The 18,489-nt window shown below is 39.1% G+C and overlaps 1 protein-coding gene across 6 annotated transcripts in view; it reads right to left on the reverse strand.

Moving 5' to 3' along the window:
• Nucleotides 1-1,398: 1,398 nt before the first annotated feature.
• LOC133648080 (inositol polyphosphate-4-phosphatase type I A-like) overlaps nucleotides 1,399-18,489 on the reverse strand; it is a 94,430-nt gene continuing 77,339 nt past the window's right edge. For 3 of the 6 annotated variants that reach the window (XM_062043891.1, XM_062043898.1, XM_062043883.1), the window contains one exon: nucleotides 1,399-1,845. In XM_062043891.1, coding sequence (XP_061899875.1) covers nucleotides 1,713-1,845 — 133 coding nt within the window. In that variant the 3' untranslated portion in view covers nucleotides 1,399-1,712. Of the gene's footprint in view, nucleotides 1,846-15,150; nucleotides 16,518-18,489 lie in introns of those variants that run through there. The other 3 variants (XM_062043877.1, XM_062043870.1, XM_062043861.1) reach the window with 1 other exon arrangement.

An 18,489-nucleotide genomic window follows, 5' to 3' on the forward strand; every position in this document is an offset into this window, starting at 1 on the left:
GGGGGGCGTGGCCTGCGGACCTGCAGCGAAGCGGGGTGTGCCAGGACCGGCTTCGAGATCAGCGACAGGTGCGTAGATGGCCCACCTGGGCCTGGGTATCTAAATCACCTGTCGCTCTGTTAAAAGGCAGCAGCCGGGGAGGAGAGAGGGGGTGGAGCTGGAGCGAGAGAGAGAGAGAGAGAGAGAGAGTGACAGCTGAAAAGCACAGAAGGGACTTTGTTGCAAAATAAAAGAGTGTGTAACCCTGAAACCGGGCTGTCATGTCGATGCTTGGTGGTCCGGAGCAGTGGTCCCCAACCACCGATTGGTACCGGGCCGCGCAAGAAATAATAATAAAAAAAATAAAAAAATTAGGGATGTCCGATAATATCGGCAGGCCGATATTATCATTATTATGCGTTAAAATGTAATATCGGAAATTATCGGTATCGTTTTTTTAATTATCTGTATCGTTTTTATTTTATTTTTTTTATTAAATCAACATAAAAAACACAAGATACACTTACAATTAGTGCACCAACCCAAAAAACCTCCCTCCCCCCATTTCTTTCTGTTATCAATATTCTGCTTCCTACATTATATATCAATATATATCAATACAGTCTGCAAGGGATACAGTCCGTAAGCACACATGATTGTGCGTGCTGCTGCTCCACTAATAGTACTAACCTTTAACACTTCATTTTACTCATTTTCATTCATTACTAGTTTCTATGTAACTGTTTTTATATTGTTGTACTTTCTTTTTTATTCAAGAAAATGTTTTTAATTTAGTTATCTTATTTGATTTTTTTTTTTTTTTAAAGTACCTTATCTTCACCATACCTGGTTGTCCAAATTAGGCATAATAATGTGTTGATTCCACGACTGCATATATCGGTTGATATCGGTATCGGTAATTAAAGAGTTGGACAATATCGGAATATCGGATATCGGCAAAAAGCCATTATCGGACATCCCTAATAATAATATATATATATATATTTTTTTTATTAAATCAACATAAAAAACACAATATATACATTATATATCAATATAGATCAATACAGTCTGCAGGGATACAGTCCGTAAGCACACATGATTGTATTTCTTTATGAAAAAAAAAAAAAAAACAAAAAAAAAAACCCACTCTCCCCCTGGTCCGTGGTACAAATTTTCAAGCGTTGACCGGTCCCCAGCTACAAAAAGATTGGGGACCACTGGTCTGGAGGACCCACGGGAGAGAAACCACCACACCCGCCTTTAAGATACATTTTCCATAGCACCTTGGACACCTCTGATTTAGGCGGTTTTCAAACGGATGTTTCCGGTGGTGTATTGCGGATAAATACAATAAAACTGAACCAAGCTGGGCCGAGTGAAGAAAAGACGTGGCATGAAAATAAATATTTTCACCATTCTTTAATTAACTGGACATAATTGAGATGCAAATGAAAACATCTGACAGCATATTGTTGACGGCGTCAGGCAGTTATTTCACGATAAAAACAAGTGCTAAACATCCCTGCAACAATATGCATTAGCTTGCATATTGTAAGAAGAACAACATATTGTAAGAAGAACAACATATTGTAAGAAGAACAACATATTGTAAGAAGAACAACATATTGTAAGAAGAACAACTACTACATGAGGGATTTGGTGACCATTTTGTTGGAAACCTGACAATCAGTTTGTGAGCGGGGGTTTACCCTCAAGGCAGCAGATCCCTCTCAGGTCTCCACCTTGCCGTAGGTGCCGTCGGGCGGCCGGTAGAATCTCGGGAAGGCTTTGAGTTGCAGACAGTTGAAAGCGTACTTCCTGCTGCCCACGTTCTTCACAGTGTTCTCCCGTCTGCAGCCCTCGCTGGGTGGGGAGACAACAACGCCATCACAAGTCCGTCACTTCACTAAGGACAGCAAGAGTGATTGCATCGATAGGAAAGGATCACTTCTTTTCACAAGTCTTTTCAGGATTTAACAACAACAACAACAAAAAACGTCCACAGATGCCAACAGGATTTGGGCACAAAGACGGTTGTTGGAGCAAAACCACCGAGCGGGCTCAGAAGTGCTGACTTGTCTATTTTCTGGTGGGACATTTTGTTCAATTAAAGGTCAATATATGAACAAACATGTTTGTGTTACAGGTGCAAACAAGTACCGTAATTTCCGGACTATAAGCCGCTACTTTCCCCCTCGTTCTGGTCCCTGCGGCTTATACAAGGGTGCGGCTTATACAACAGCCTGTTCTTCTCCGACACCGACGAAGAGGATTTTGGTGGTTTTAGTACGCAGGAGGAAGACGATGACACAATGATTAAAGACTGACTTTTCATATACCGGTAGGCTGGTTATTTTGATAACGTACAGGCGAGCACTTTGTATTACTTTGCACCGTTGTATTATTTGTACTCTGCACGAATGCTGTTCGCCATGTCAAAGATGTGAAAGTTTGATTGAATGATTGAAAGATTTATTGTTAAGAAATGGGACGCTTTGCGTTCCCAAACAGTCATCTCTGTCCCGACAATCCCCTCCGTGCTAGCAGGAACCCCTATATACTACGCTAATTACACATCAAAACCCTGCGGCTTATAGTCGGGTGCGGCTTATATGTGGAGCAATCTGTATTTTCCCCCTAAATTTAGCTGGTGCGGCTTATACTCAGGTGCAGCTTATAGTCCGGAAATTACGGTACTATATATCTTAATAAAAAACAAAATATTGTATACAATATGGACACATGACGCCTGTAGGCAGCACTTTGGACACCGTTGACTTAAACGATACAATTGTGTGAAGATCAAATGAGGAGAAAAAATACTTTGTATGAACTATGAGTCCTAAGCAGAGGTGGGTAGAGTAGCCAGAAATTGTACTCAAGTAAGAGTACTGTTACTTTAGAGATGTATTACTCAAGTAAAAGTAAGGAGTAGTCACCCAAATATTTACTGGAGTAAAAGTAAAAAGTATGTTGTGAAAAACCTACTCAAGTACTGAGTAACTGATGAGTAACCTGTTTGTTTAATGATGACGGCAACAAATAATGCACAAAAACATAAAAATAGCAATGAGCAAATTTAGAGCCAGGAATATCTCTTAAGCAACTAAAACAATAATATATATTAAATAATAATACATTAACATAAAAAAATGAAGGCAAATTGAGCCACAATGACTTAACAGCACCATAGGCTCAGTAGGCAGAGATTACGAAGGAAAATAACAAGTTAGCCTTTACGCAAACCATAAACTGATAGGTGTGGGCTGCACCTGGGAACACACTGTGCACTTCTGATTGGTGTTTCTATGCGTGCGGGCGTGTGTGTGTGTGTGTATGTGTGTGTGTGTGTGTGTGTGTGTGTGTGTGTGTGTGTGTGTGTGTGTGTGTGTGTGTGTGTGTGTCTATGAGGCTGCAGTGCGTTAATAAATGTCCCCACACGATGTACATTTGACAGTGATTCATAGCAGGGAAGCTAACATCAGCCTACGGTGACAGTCAAAATATCTACTAACGTTACTTACTAACGTAATGTGCTTCCTCAAATTTGACGTTGAGTTCATGTAAGCTTAAGCTTGTTAATCATGTGACCGCCCGGCTCTGTTTGATTGGTGAAACGGAGTCAAACGTCACCAGTGACTGCATTTGATTGGTGAAATTTATCAAATGAAGCGCAGTAAGTTGAATGATGCAGACGTTTGTTACTGAAAATGTTTTATTCTGCCTTGGAGACTTTGTATGCGTCAGTGATATGCAACTATTACTATTTGATACTTGTTTATATTGACAAATGTGGCTTTACACCTTTTGTTTGCACCCTGTTTTTGTGTCCTTGTGTGCATTGTCCTTTCCATCCTTACCCTTTCCATCCTTTGTAACTGAGCTACTGTGTCGAACAATTTCCCTTGTGGATCAATAACAGGGTTTTTTCAAGCCTAACTCTAAGTCTAAGTTTTAGTCTGCAACATTCTTCAATTAAGGACATTTATTTTGCATGTCCAGCATGGCTGCTATTGTGTGCTTACCTGTTGTGTAGCTGCTAGCTCCTAGAAGCTTACAGCCTACCTTTTGTAAAATACAAGAAATGACAAACATTGTTTGCTTATTGGAAGACATTTAGATGTTAACTGTCTGTCCAACATTTAGATGTTAACTGTCTGTCCAACATTTAGATGTTAACTGTCTGTCCAACATTTAGATGTTAACTGTCTGTCCAACATTTAGATGTTAACTGTCTGTCCAACATTTAGATGTTGACTGTCTGTCCAACATTTAGATGTTAACTGTCTGTCCAACATTTAGATGTTAACTGTCTGTCCAACATTTAGATGTTAACTGTCTGTCCAACATTTAGATGTTAACTGTCTGTCCAACATTTAGATGTTAAGTGGCTGTCCAACATTTAGATGTTAACTGTCTGTCTAACATTTAGATTTTAAGTGTCTGTCCAACTTTGCAGAAGTAATCGCGCTGCAGGACTGCTTGTATCGGAGTTTTATATCGGAGATTTGAGATGCAAGCTGATGTAATCGGGTGTTTGTACTGTATTTTGCTGTTATCTCATACTACTTATAGTACAAAAAGACCAATATTTGGCTCTGGCAACCAAAAACACAAAAATCACATTTTATAGCACAGCTTTATTGCACAAGTATCATAATAATAAGCTATTCTGTTTTCCTGTTTAAATAAAACAACCTAAACATTATATATGTACAACAGCAGACCTCATATTTAATTCCTTGTCAGTAAAAATAAACTACAATAAAACTAGATTCACTTTTTTTGTTATTTATATCAGTTAGATTGTTTGTGTCATTACACAAAACAGAAGGAGAATTCATGGTCATTACTTGCATGGCAGCTCCCGCCATCAGTGTGTGAATGTGTGTGTGAATGGGTGAATGTGGAAATACTGTCAAAGCGCTTTGAGTACCTTGAAGGTAGAAAAGCGCTATACAAGTATAACCCCATAACCCATTACGTGCTGTAAATACACTGCAAAAAGTGAAATCTAGTAAGATGAAATATCTCAAATAAGGGTGATATTTGCTTATTTTCTGTCTGATAACATCATTCTTCTCACTAAGCCAGGGGTGTCCAAAGTGCGGCCCGGGGGACATTTGCGGCCCGCAGCTAATCGTTTACCGGCCCCCCCCACACATTCTGCAAAAATTGCAAAATCGATAGTATTGCAAAAATAAAAAATAATCAATCAATCAATCAATCAATGTTTATTTATATAGCCCTAAATCACAAGTGTCTCAAAGGGCTGTACAAGCCACAACGACATCCTCGGTGTCGAGTGGGTCTGATATAATATTGTGAAAGTCCAACACATCAGCGAAAGTCCAGTCCATGGTGGGGCCAGCGGGAACCATCCCGAGTGGAGACGGGTCAGCAGCGTAGAGATGTCCCCATCTGATGGACAGGCTAGCGGTCCACCCCGGAGCAGAGTAGAAAAGAAAAGAAAAGAAACGGCAGATCAACTGGTCTAAAAAGGGAGTCTATTTAAAGGCTAGAGTATACAAATGAGTTTTAAGATGAGACTTAAATGCTTCTACTGAGGTAGCATCTCTAACTTTTACCGGGAGGGCATTCCATAGTATTGGAGCCCGAATAGAAAACGCTCTATAGCCCGCAGACTTTTTTTGGGCTCTGGGAATCATTAATAAGCCGGAGTTCTTTGAACGCAGATTTCTTGCCGGGACATATGGTACAATACAATCGTCAAGATAGGCAGGAGCTTGACCGTGTAGTATTTTATACGTAAGTAGTAAAACCTTAAAGTCGCATCTTAGGTGCACAGGAAGCCAGTGCAAGTGAGCCAGTATAGGCGTAATATGATCAAACTTTCTTGTTTTTGTCAAAAGTCTAGCAGCCGCATTTTGTACCATCTGTAATCTTTTAATGCTAGACATAGGGAGGCCCGAAAATAATACGTTACAGTAATCGAGACGAGATGTAACGAACGCATGGATAATGATCTCAGCATCGCTTGTGGACAAAATGGAACGAATTTTAGCGATATTACGGAGATGAAAGAAGGCCGTTTTAGTAACACTCTTAATGTGTGACTCAAACGAGAGAGTTGGGTCGAAGATAATACCCAGATTCTTTACCGAGTCTCCTTGTTTAATTGTTTGGTTGTCAAATGTTAAGGTGGTATTATTAAATAGATGTTGGTGTTGAGCAGGACCGATAATCAGCATTTCCGTTTTCTTAGCGTTGAGTTGCAAAAAGTTAGCGGACATCCATTGTTTAATTTCATTAAGACACGCCTCCAGCTGACTACAATCCGGCGTGTTGGTCAGCTTTAGGGGCATGTAGAGTTGGGTGTCATCAGCATAACAGTGAAAGCTAACACCGTACTTGCGTATGATGTCACCCAGCGGCAGCATGTAAATACTAAAGAGTGCAGGGCCAAGAACTGAACCCTGGGGAACTCCGCACGTTACCTTAACATAGTCCGAGGTCACATTGTTATGGGAGACACACTGCATCCTGTCAGTAAGATAAGAGGTAAACCAAGACAAGGCTAAGTCTGACATCCCAATACGCGTTTTGATACGCTCTAATAAAATATTATGATCAACAGTATCGAAAGCGGCGCTAAGATCAAGAAGCAGCAACATAGATGACGCATCAGAATCCATCGTCAGCAATAGATCATTAGTCATTTTTGCGAGGGCTGTCTCCGTAGAGTGATTTGCCCTGAAACCGGATTGAAAAGGTTCACAGAGATTGTTAGTCACTAAGTGTTCATTTAGCTGCTGTGCGACAATTTTTTCGAGAATTTTCGAGATAAACGGTAGGTGGGACACCGGCCGGTAGTTCACCATGAGGTCAGGATCGAGGTTAGGTCTTTTGAGTAGAGGATGAATAACCGCTTTTTTGAATGCTAGAGGAACAGTACCAGAGGAAAGTGATAGGTTTATAATACTTAACACTGATGGACCTAATAAAACAAAAAGCTCCTTGATAAGTTTCCCAGGAATTGGGTCAAGTAAACATGTTGTTTGTTTTGTCCCATTTACACATTTTAACAATTCCTCCAATGTTATTTCATCAAAGAGAGAGAAACTATTTTGGAGGGCAATGTCCGTCGTATATACAGTCATATTTGTGTTAATAGAACCCAGTTGTGGCTGGGATGCATTGTCTTTAATCTCTTTTCTGATGAGTTCAATTTTCTTATTAAAGAAATTCATAAAGTCATCTGCTGAGTGGGTGGAGCTACTGGGAGGAGTCCCTTGTTGGGTTAGCGATGCTACTGTACTAAACAAAAATTTAGGATCATTTTTGTTGAGGTGGATGAGATTTGAGTAATATTTAGCTTTAGCTGAGGTAAGCATGCGTTTATAAGTTATTAAACTATCACTCCATGCTTGATGGAAAACCTCAAGTTTAGTCGCACGCCATTTGCGTTCCAGCTTTCTACATGATAATTTCTGGGCTTTAGTTTCTTCTGTAAACCATGGGGTACGCCTTTTAGGGGCCCTTTTTAGCTTTAGCGGTGCTACAATATCAATGGTGTCGCGCAGGGCGTCGTTAAAGTTGTTAGTGAGGTTATCAATAGAGCCCACATAATTTGGGAAAGGTGCCATTACTGAAGGCAGTAGGTCAGTAAGAGTCGTCGTTGTGGCAGTATTAATGTTGCGGCTGCTATAGTAGTTATTATTATTATTATTAGTTTGTTGACAATGAGTCCGAACTTCGAATTTTATAAGGTAATGATCGGACATTACTTTAGTGTACGGGAGTATCGTAACTTTAGAGGTGGTGACACCCCTGACAAGCACTAGATCTATCGTATTACCGTTGCGATGCGTGGGTTCATTTATTATTTGTGTAAGACCACAGCTATCAATTATAGTCTGGAGCGCCACGCATGGAGGGTCCGATGGGGTATTCATATGGATGTTAAAGTCTCCCATTATGATTATATTGTCGGCGTGCATCACTAGATCAGCAACGAACTCTGAAAATTCATTGATAAAGTCCGAATAGGGCCCAGGGGGGCGGTAGATGACAGCCAGGTGGAGAGGCAGCGGTGTGACAAACCTCATAGTGAGCACCTCAAACGAGTTATATTTATTATTTAGGTCCGAGGTAAGGCTAAAGTTTTTGTTGTATATTAGTGCAACACCCCCACCCCTTTTAATGGGGCGGGCAATATGCGTTCCCGCATAGCCAGGAGGAGACGCCTCACCCAGCGGAAAAAATTCGTCTGGTTTGAGCCAGGTCTCGGCTAAACCAACGACATCAAGATTGTTGTCTCTGATGACTTCATTAACTAATAACGTTTTGGAAGACAATGACCTTATGTTTAAAAAGCCCATATTATAGGTAGTGGGCTGTTTTGAGGAGTTTTTGTTGAAAGTATCCGTAGTAGCAATATTAATAATGTTACGTTTATTATGCATAGTGCACTTTAAATAATTTCGACCATATCTAGGAATTGATATGACAGGAATTTTTAGATTGTTTGCCACCTCAGTAAAATGCATGTCCACCTCTGACGCAGAAAAAACATTATGTGAGTTGTATATTATTCTAGAAGAATTGCTATGTGTGCAGGGATTATCCAGCCTGGCGCTGGCTAGTTCTAGCTTAACAGACTCCTTATTAGCGCTTCTTTGTGGATTAGCATTTAGCTTTTTCGTTAGCCCCGCTAACAACAAAGCATTTAGCTTTGTTGTTAGCCCCGCCCGACACCCCCGCTTCTGCTTCCGAGCGCACCGCTTACGTCTCTTTCGCTGACAGTCTCCGCTGGTAGTCGACGCCGCTGCTTCAAAGGCCACTGCTGGATGTAGCTCGCGAAGAATTCCCAAGCTAGCGAGCAGGTCCATCGTACGCGCATCTATCAGCCCAAAATGGCCCGATCTCTCCACATCCAGAATTGTAAGTCGGTCGTAAGTGATCACGGAGTGAACACGCTGTGAGCCAGCCATGAAATTGACTGAATTGAGGGGTATTTTTGCCCTCACTTCCAGGAGCGCTCGCACATTTTAAAAAAGTGGAATGAGGTGAAATGTAACGAGAAAACGTTGCAATGTTGACACAAAGTTGCCGTGCAGGCTGTTTTTTTCTTCTTTTGTCTTCGTTTATTTTTATTTTTTTTGCCATTGCTCAAAAAAAAAAAAAAAAAAAAAAAAAAGACAAAAAATCTATGTTACAATGAATTATTACTTAAAAATGTCACTTTAAAATGTTTTATGTGGAAAAAATATTGCATATATTGTGTGGTTGCCATGTAAAAACATCAAAAGTTTTATTTGACAAAAGAGCATAAAACAAACAAAATAATAGTTCAAACGTAAAATGGACAGATATATCTGAAGTTGATCTCGTAATTTAAGTGTGAAAAGTTAAAAAAAAACTAATAAAATTGTATCGCTTTATGAGTGGGAGACCTTTTGGATCCCAAATATATTTAGTGGGATTTTATTTAACTTTTCACTGTGATTACTCAACAATATTAAAGAATTCTAATCAATAGTGTCCTGCATTATTGATCTTTTAGGGTTCTAATGACTAAATACTGCATACTTCAGTTTTACTATAAAAAACAAAGTTGTCTTTGACAGAAAAAGCATAAAACCTGTTTTTTTTTTTTTTACTTGATATCAACCTGAAGTTGATATAGAGATTATACTGTAAAAAAATAAAATAATAATTTGACTTATTTTTAACATTTTAATGACTGAGACCCTTGACCTTTGACTGGTCCCCGGGAGCCCTAAAGATTAAAAAAAAAAAAAATCTATATATTTTGTTATGGTTTGAAAATGGAAAATATCAAAATGGCCCCCGTATGCTTACATTTTTCCATGTGTGGCCCTCAGTGGAAAAAGTTTGGACACCCCTGCACTAAGCAGGTTTGATGTTAGAGTGTTTTACTTGTTTTAAGTGTTTTGGTCCTAAATGATCTCAGTAAGATATTACAGCTTGTTGCTGAGATTTGATGAGCTATATTGAGTAAAACATGCTTGAAACTAGAATATCAACTGTTGCAAAGCTGTGTCATCAACACTCACAAGTAGAAAACTACTTTTTTAAAGTAATAACTTCTTACTTCAAGCATGAAAAAATAAATTATGATGCTGAGCGCATATCATTATGTCAAGATAATGGCACTAGCATTTACTGCATTTAAGAATATTTGTCAACATATTGAGCAAAAAGGTCTCTTTTTTTTTCCTACCAAGAAAAGTGCACATGTTATTAGTGAGAATATACTTATTTTAAGCTATTTTTGGGTTCATTGAGGTTAGCTAATTTTTAGAGATGTCCGATAATATCGGCCGGCCGATATTATCGGCCGATAAATGCTTTAAAATGTAATATCGGAAATTATCGGTATCGTTTTTTTTAATTATCGGTATTGTTTTTTAAATGTTTTTATTTATTTATTTTTTTAATTAAATCAACATAAAAAACACAACATACACTTACAATTAGTGCACCAACCCAAAAAACCTCCCTCCCCCCATTTCATTCTGTTATCAATATTCTGGTTCCTACATGATATATCAATATATATCAATACAGTCTGCAAGGGATACAGTCCGTAAGCACACATGATTGTGCGTGCTGCTGCTCCACTAATAGTACTAACCTTTAACACTTAATTTTACACATTTTCATTAACTACTAGTTTCTATGTAACTGATTTTATATTGTTTTACTTTCTTTTTTATTCAAGAAAATGTTTTTAATTTATTTATCTTATTTTATTTTACTAATTTTTTTTAAAAAGTACCTTATCTTCACCATACCTGGTTGTCCAAATTAGGCATAATAATGTGTTAATTCCATGACTGCATATATCGGTTGATATCGGTATCGGTAATTAAAGAGTTGGACAATATCGGAATATCGGATATCGGCAAAAAGCCATTATCGGACATCTCTACTAATTTGACTTGTTTTGGAAAGTCTTGACAATTCGAATGTTCTTGTTCTATTGGCAGATAATTTTGCTTAGTTCAAATAAAATACCCCTCATTTTTTATTTATTTTTTTCTTGTTTTTGAACACTGACTTTTTGTGGTGTAACCAAAACAAACACTTCCATGAAAGTTGTGTGCAATAGCACATGGAAGACAGGAAGGAATGTGAAAAAGCCAAACGCTTGCTTTACTGCGAGCTACAGGTGCTGTTTACAGGAACTAGGGATGTTACTCGAAACCGGTTTTCCCGGTTGTTTGATAAGAAAAGAACCGAGTCCTCGGACTCGAATCCCTTTTTGAGAACCGGTACCCGTTATCGAGACCACTATAGTAAAGGAAAAGAGTTGATTCTTTATTCGAATCCCGTCCCGACCAGAAATGCTCCGTGGGACATCACAAGAAATGACGTCACGTAGCTCAGTCATTAGGCGCAGATAGCGAAAGCAGGAAAACAATGGACGGGAAAAAGCGCTCCAAGGTGTAATAAAGTTCAAAACAAAAGCTATAATCCATCGAATAACTTTACTGAGAGATTTGAGCAGGGTAAAACACATGACGGACACTTTTACCACCAACCGGAAACATAGCAACCAGGCTAGCAACGCACCTCCTTTACGGCAGCTGTCGCAACGTTCTTCAAACAACCGCAGCACATACATATATATACAACATATCTCCCTTTTTGAACTTTTGTTTTTCTTTCCTTGTAAACAAAACAAAATCACACTGTAGATGTGTTGTCTGTCTAATTATAAATAATGCAGACGAGGCGTGTTGGCTGAGTTCTTGATGTTTACTTTCACAGCGTGGCAACATGCAACACTTTTCGGGGCTACCGCGCATGCTCGTAACTCCCGTTGCATGCTGGGTAGTGTAGTTGTTTTATTCTCTCGCTCATAACATCTTTCCCCCTATAAAGAAATAATGTTAACTCAATAAAGTGTATTTCTTTTTTTAGCTTTAACTTTTCATTTTTTAGCCTTGTAACCACATTTGCAAACAACTTTTCTCTTCATAGAATTTTCTTTCAATAAAGAAATAAAGTGCAAAAATGTCAAAGCATCATAACAAACAGTTATGTTCCAATAGCAGCAGAAGTGCACTTTTTGGAGAGCTGTATTATTTTCAGTTTTGTGCCCAAGGGACTGATTTTATTTAACACTATATTATTATTTATACACCTATAGTGATCACAGAGACAGCTTGTTTTTGTGTTACTGTATATATTTGTTTCTCTGAAAAATCCCACTTAATATACTTTGGGTAACAACAGTCAATATTTATTTATTTTATTTTATTTTTTTAGGTGGGTAACAGTCAATATTTATTTATTTATTAGATTTTATTTTTTTATTATATAATAAAAGTGAGCTTTTGTTAAACCAAATATTGTGTGTTTTTTTCCCATATACAACAACCTATCTGGACTCCATAAGAGAATCGATAAGGAATCGGTTCGACAAGAGGATTCGATAATAGGCTCGAACTCGATAATTCCTTATCAAACATCATCCCTAACAGGAAGTGCCTTGACATTACTGCGAGCTACAGGTGCTGTTTACAGGAAGTGCCTTAACATTACTGCGAGCCACAGGTGCTATTTACAGGAAGTGCCTTAACATTACTGCGAGCTACAGGTGCTGTTTACAGGAAGTGCCTTGACATTACGTATCCAAGTACTTTTGTATTTGCTGTAGTTGACAAGCCAAACAGGCCAAAAGTTAAAACGGGGGTCAGCAACACGCGGCTCTTTAGTGCCGCCCTAGTGGCTCCTTGGAGCATTCTTAAAAAAAGGATTGAAAATGCTTTAGTATGTTTTTTGTTTGAGGACAAACACGACACAAACATTCCCAATTGTTAGAACTACCACAGTTTAATATGTTTGTGTGTACGCTTCACTGATGACACTATTTGGTCAACATCCCTTTGTCCTACTCATTTCGGCGGTTCTTGAACTCACCATAGTGTGGACTGTGACGCAACAGTTTGTTTACGTGTAAAATCTTCCACTCATTTGTCTCATTTTGTCCACCAAATGTTTTATACTGTGCGTGAATGCACAAAGTTGAGCTTTGTTGATGTTATTGACTTGTTGGAGTGCTAATCAGGCATGACTGCAAGCTAATCAATGCTAACATGCTATTTAGGCTAGCGGTATGTACATATTGCATCATTATGCCTCATTTGTAGCTATATTTGATCTCATTTAATATCCTTTACTTTTATCCTCTTTGTATATAATATATATTTGCATGTCTCATGACACATTATCTGTATGTAATATTGGCTGCATTTCAGATAGTTGTTTGTGTGCCATGTTGTTCCAGACCACAGCAAACATTACCTAGCTTGCCAAAGATTGTAATTAGAAGAAGACAGCCTGACGTTTCCTTTAACTGGGACACACATATCTAAACCTTTGGCCATTAAAAGCCAGTCATTTCCAGGAGTTATCTCAAGATTTGATTTACTAATGGTTTCTAATGTTGTAAAAATGTGTAGAATAAATATTACATTTCAATATTTCTGTCCACGAACATTTGCTTCAGCCTGCGACACATAGTCATTTTGATAGTAGGCTATTATAACTAATATAGACACTGGTCATGTGTTGCCTTCATTATAAGACTTATATACGGCTTTTCATTTTTTGCAACTCCAGACGGATTTGTTTTTTGTATTTTTAGTCCAATATGGCTCTTTCAACGTTTTGGGTTGCCGACCCCCGGGTTAAAGGGACCCTATCCTGCCGTTTCAGGGGCTTTTAAAATGATATTGGACCCCGTTGGGGCACTACAGTATGTTTCTCGGAATACTCTATAAAGATTAAGTTGTATACAGGGTAAATCTAGCTTCTTATCTTCCTGGCCAAAACACCTGGATTCTGCAGCCTCCTCTCAGACCACGCCTACTCTGTCAGAGTCAGGGTCAACTCCAGTAGCTGCATAGAAGGTACCTTCCCTTAAGCAGTTACATGACAACATAACACTATCAGCAAACAGTAAAGGATCATTGTATATTGGATATATTTAGATAAATACTGGGAAATTTGGCATAGAACTATGCTTTGTACACGAAACAGCCGTCTGTGAAGTGGCTGAGGGGCAAAGACTGTCAGGTTAGTCTTTAGCTCCCCAGAAAACCAAACAATCTTCCCAGTACTGCCTTACTTACTCCGGTATTGACATTCGGACACAATTCTTGTACCAAAAAAACAACATTCTGGCCGCCGTTTCAAAGACAACAAACCGAGCAGTGGGCAACCATCGAGTTGCCATAAATGACATTTTCAAGCTCTCTGGGAAATCTCGAGAAGTAACCCACTATTCACGAGATTCAAGAGTGGAATAAATATGATACAAGGAATGACTTAAAACACACCAACGTCTCGATATAGCCCCTCCAGATTATGTAGAACAAATAATATAACAATATTTATAATATCTATGCTCAAAAGTTGTGGTCTAGAGCAGTGGTCCCCAACCACAGGTCCGAGAACCGGTACCAGTCTGTGACGCATTTCCTACCGGGCCGCAGAGAAACATTAGATCAGGGGTCACCAACGCGGTGCCCGCGGGCACCAGGTAGCCCGTAATGACCAGATGAGTAGCCCGCTGGCCTGTTCTAAAAATAGCTCAAATAGCAGCACTTACCAGTGAGCTGCCTCTATTTTTTTAATTGTATTTATTTACTAGCAAGCTGGTCTCGCTTTGCCCGACATTTTTAATTCTAAGAGAGACAAAACTCAAATAGAATTTGAAAATCCAAGAAAATATTTTAAAGACTTGGTCTTCACTTGTTTAAATAAATTCATACATTTTTTTACTTTGCTTCTTATAACTTTCAGAAAGACAATTTTAGAGAAAAAAATACAACCTTAAAAATGATTTTAGGATTTTTAAACACATATACCTTTTAAATTCCTTCCTCTTCTTTCCTGACAATTTAAATCAATGTTCAAGTAATTTTTTTTTTTTTTGTGTAAAGAATAATAAATACATTTTAATTTAATTCTTCATTTTAGCTTTTGTTTTTTCGACGAAGAATATTTGTGAAATATTTCTTCAAACTTTTTATGATTAAAATTCAAAAAAAATATTCTGGCAAATCTAGAAAATCTGTAGAATCAAATTTGAATCTTATTTCAAAGTCTTTTGAATTTCTTTTAAAATTTTTGTTCTGGAAAATCTAGAAGAAATAATGATTTGTCTTTGTTAGAAATATAGCTCGGTCCAATTTGTTATATGTTCTAACAAAGTGCAGATTGGATTTTAACCTATTTAAAACATGTCATCAAAATCCTAAAATTAATATTAATCAGGAAAAATTACTAATGATGTTCCATAAATTATTTTTTTAATTTTTTCAAAAAGATTCGAATGAGCTAGTTTTTCTTTTCTTTTTTTCGGTTGAATTTTGAATTTTAAAGAGTCGAAATTGAAGATAAACTACGTTTCAAAATGTATTTGTCATTTTTTTCGTGTTTTCTCCTCTTTTAAACCGTTCAATTAAGTGTAAATATCATTAATTACTAATAATAACATAGAGTTAAAGGTAAATTGAGCAAATTTGCTTTTTCTGGCAATTTATTTAAGTGTGTATCAAACTGGTAGCCCTTCGCATTAATCACTACCCAAGAAGTAGCTCTTGCTTTCAAAAAGGTTGGTGACCCCGGTATTAGATCATTTATTGACGACTGCATTTTCTCCGACTTAACTTTAATCTGTACCACTAGACACACCAATAAGCTTGTTAATAGATGTACAATAAAACTCCTCATAGGAAGTTGCTATATCTTTGTGACATGATACAATGCACATTAATGAACATATAAAATATAAATGTGACAGATTGTAGCCAAAGGCTGATTTCCATCTGCAGTCTACCATGAATTGATTAACGTGGACCCCGACTTAAACAAGTTGAAAAACTTATTGAGGTGTTACCATTTAGTGGTCAATTGTACGGAATATGTACTGTACTGTGCAATCTGCTGATAAAATTTTCAATCAATCAATCAATCAAAGTCCCCAGCAGGTTGATGGTCACCAGCTGGGGATCTCATTGCAAAGAAACAAGTCCAAGGCTCTCACTAATTCAGCGTTCTAGCGAGTTGTATTTTTCATGCACTTATTTTTGCTGTATATATCTGGCACAAGTGGAAAGCCGGTCCCTGGAAATAATGTCTCTAGGGGACCCTTTAATAACCAACATGATATTATGAATACTTATTGATACTAATAAGAGGGTCTGTAGATTTGGCAAGAAACCGAAAACATTCCTGAGCACAAGGCATCAGTTGACCATGCAGCAGAGCGAGTGCAGGATCGTGGCACAGGTCCTCTCCCCTCCTGGAAAGTCATATAAATACATCTCGGTCTTGCTAAACTGATTGGCGCTCAGCTGCAGCGGAGTCTGGTCAGGATAAAAGTCACGCTGAGGAAGATCCACACCACCAGGAGGTTGGGGCTGAGGGCCAGCAGGGGCAGAGAGTACAGGAGGCTGGGGTCCACGCGGAAGTCCCGCACCGGCAGTAAACCACTCAGGTTCTTCTGGATCACCCCCTCCCTTGTCCCAATGCTGAAGTGCAGGGGTGGGCAGGGGAGGAACCATGAATCATGAACATGGGTGGAGGAATGAGGAAAGATCCAGAAGGAGGAGGAAGCCGTAAAAGGAGAGGATGGCAAAATAAAGCAATAGCACAAACATACACAGAGGTGACCAAGCCAAGACAGGAAAACAACAACAACAACAATGTCCAGCAAAAACGAGGGTAATGACAGTCAAATATGTGGGAAACAGAAAGCAGGAGAAGGAGAGAAAGAGACATAAAGAGAGAGAAGAAGGAACAATTGAGAGAGACATCATTTAGCAAACATAAGCAAGTATACCTCTAAAGTTCTCTGCGGTCATATGGAGTGACAAGGGAGCAAAAAAGATTTTTTAACAAAATAAAAACGCCAACTGAATATGAAAGAAAGAGGATAACCGTTTTTCCAAAAGGGTGAAGACTCAGGCCCACGTGACCATGCTAACATGCTAGCTGGCTGAGGAAATACCAGTGACGGGCCTTTTGGTACCTGGGCCAGAAGTGGGGATTTAACACACCTAATCCACTTCTTGATTGCACCATTTTCCTAATCCACTTCTTAATAGCCATCAGGACCACATCATCTGCAAAAAGCAGAGACCTAATCCTGCAGCCACCAAACCAGATCTCCTCAACGCCGTGACTGCGCCTAGAAATTCTGTCCATAAAAGATCTGAACAGAATGGGTGACAAAGGGCAGCCTTGGCAGAGTCCAACCCTCACTGGGAACGTGTCCGACTTACTGCCGGCAATGCGGACCAAGCTCTGACACTGATCGTACAGGGAGCGGACCGCCACAATCAGACAGTCCGATACCCCATACTTTCTGAGCACTCCCCACAGGACTTCCCGAGGGACACGGTCAAATGCCTTCTCCAAGTCCACAAAGCACATGTAGACTGGTTGGGCAAACTCCCATGCACCCTCAAGGACCCTGTCGAGAGTATAGAGCTGGTCCACAGTTCCACGACCAGGACCAAAACCACACTGTTCCTCCTGAATCCGAGGTTCAACTATCCGGCGTAGCCTCCTCTCCAGCACACCTGAATAGACCTTACCGGGAAGGCTGAGGAGTGTGATCCCACGATATTTGGAACACACCCTCCGGTTCCCCTTCTTAAAGAGAGGAACCACCATCTGTTCTTGATGGAAGTCTTCTCAATAATACGGTGACATGTGACGGTATCAAACAAAATCTTGGTGAGTGTCGTTTTTTTATGGCTGTAAATAAACTAATCTCCCAGAATCCTCTACGCAGCGTGGTACCGGCAAGGTGGCGGCGTGGAAATCCGTAAACAGGAAGTGAAGTGTGTTCGTACTCAAACAAGCCCAGGCCAAAACAAAACCTCTTTGGAACCATGTAAACTCACACAATAATGCTAATTCTGTGGAAATGCTCCCCACCCACCCGGCTTGGTACCTCGTCTGAGCGGCTGTGACTTAGATGACCATAGTAACTAATGACGGAAGAAGATTTTTTTCATATATCCATATTTAAGTGTTACTTCTTTATTTTCATAGTCATATTACAAAACAGCTAGTGTGCTAGTGTTCTTCCAATTTGTTCTTTCAATCTGTAAGTAGTGTCGGCCTTGATAGTTTGGAATGCAGGAGTGCAGAGATAACTCAGGGAGTAGACATAACAACGGTAGTGGGAGCGAGGGAGAGAGGGAAGAAAACAGCACTTCCGTGGGTTTGGGGGGAGATCGATCTTGGCTGGGCTAGGGAACGCTTCTGTACTGGATTGGTCTCACGTTTGTTTTCAAAGCTTTGAGAATAAACCACAAAATACCAACTACTGCTTGGTGATCAATTTAAACTTCAGCTTATGTGCCATTAAAAGAACCTGGGAGAGACTAGCAAATTTTTTGTTGTTTTCATAAAGAAATACAATCGTGTGTGCTTACAGACTGTATCCCTGCAGACTGTATTGATATATATTGATGTACAATGTATATATTG

Source organism: Entelurus aequoreus, linkage group LG01, assembly GCF_033978785.1.
Source record: "Entelurus aequoreus isolate RoL-2023_Sb linkage group LG01, RoL_Eaeq_v1.1, whole genome shotgun sequence".
In the NCBI taxonomy this organism is placed as follows: domain Eukaryota; kingdom Metazoa; phylum Chordata; class Actinopteri; order Syngnathiformes; family Syngnathidae; genus Entelurus; species Entelurus aequoreus.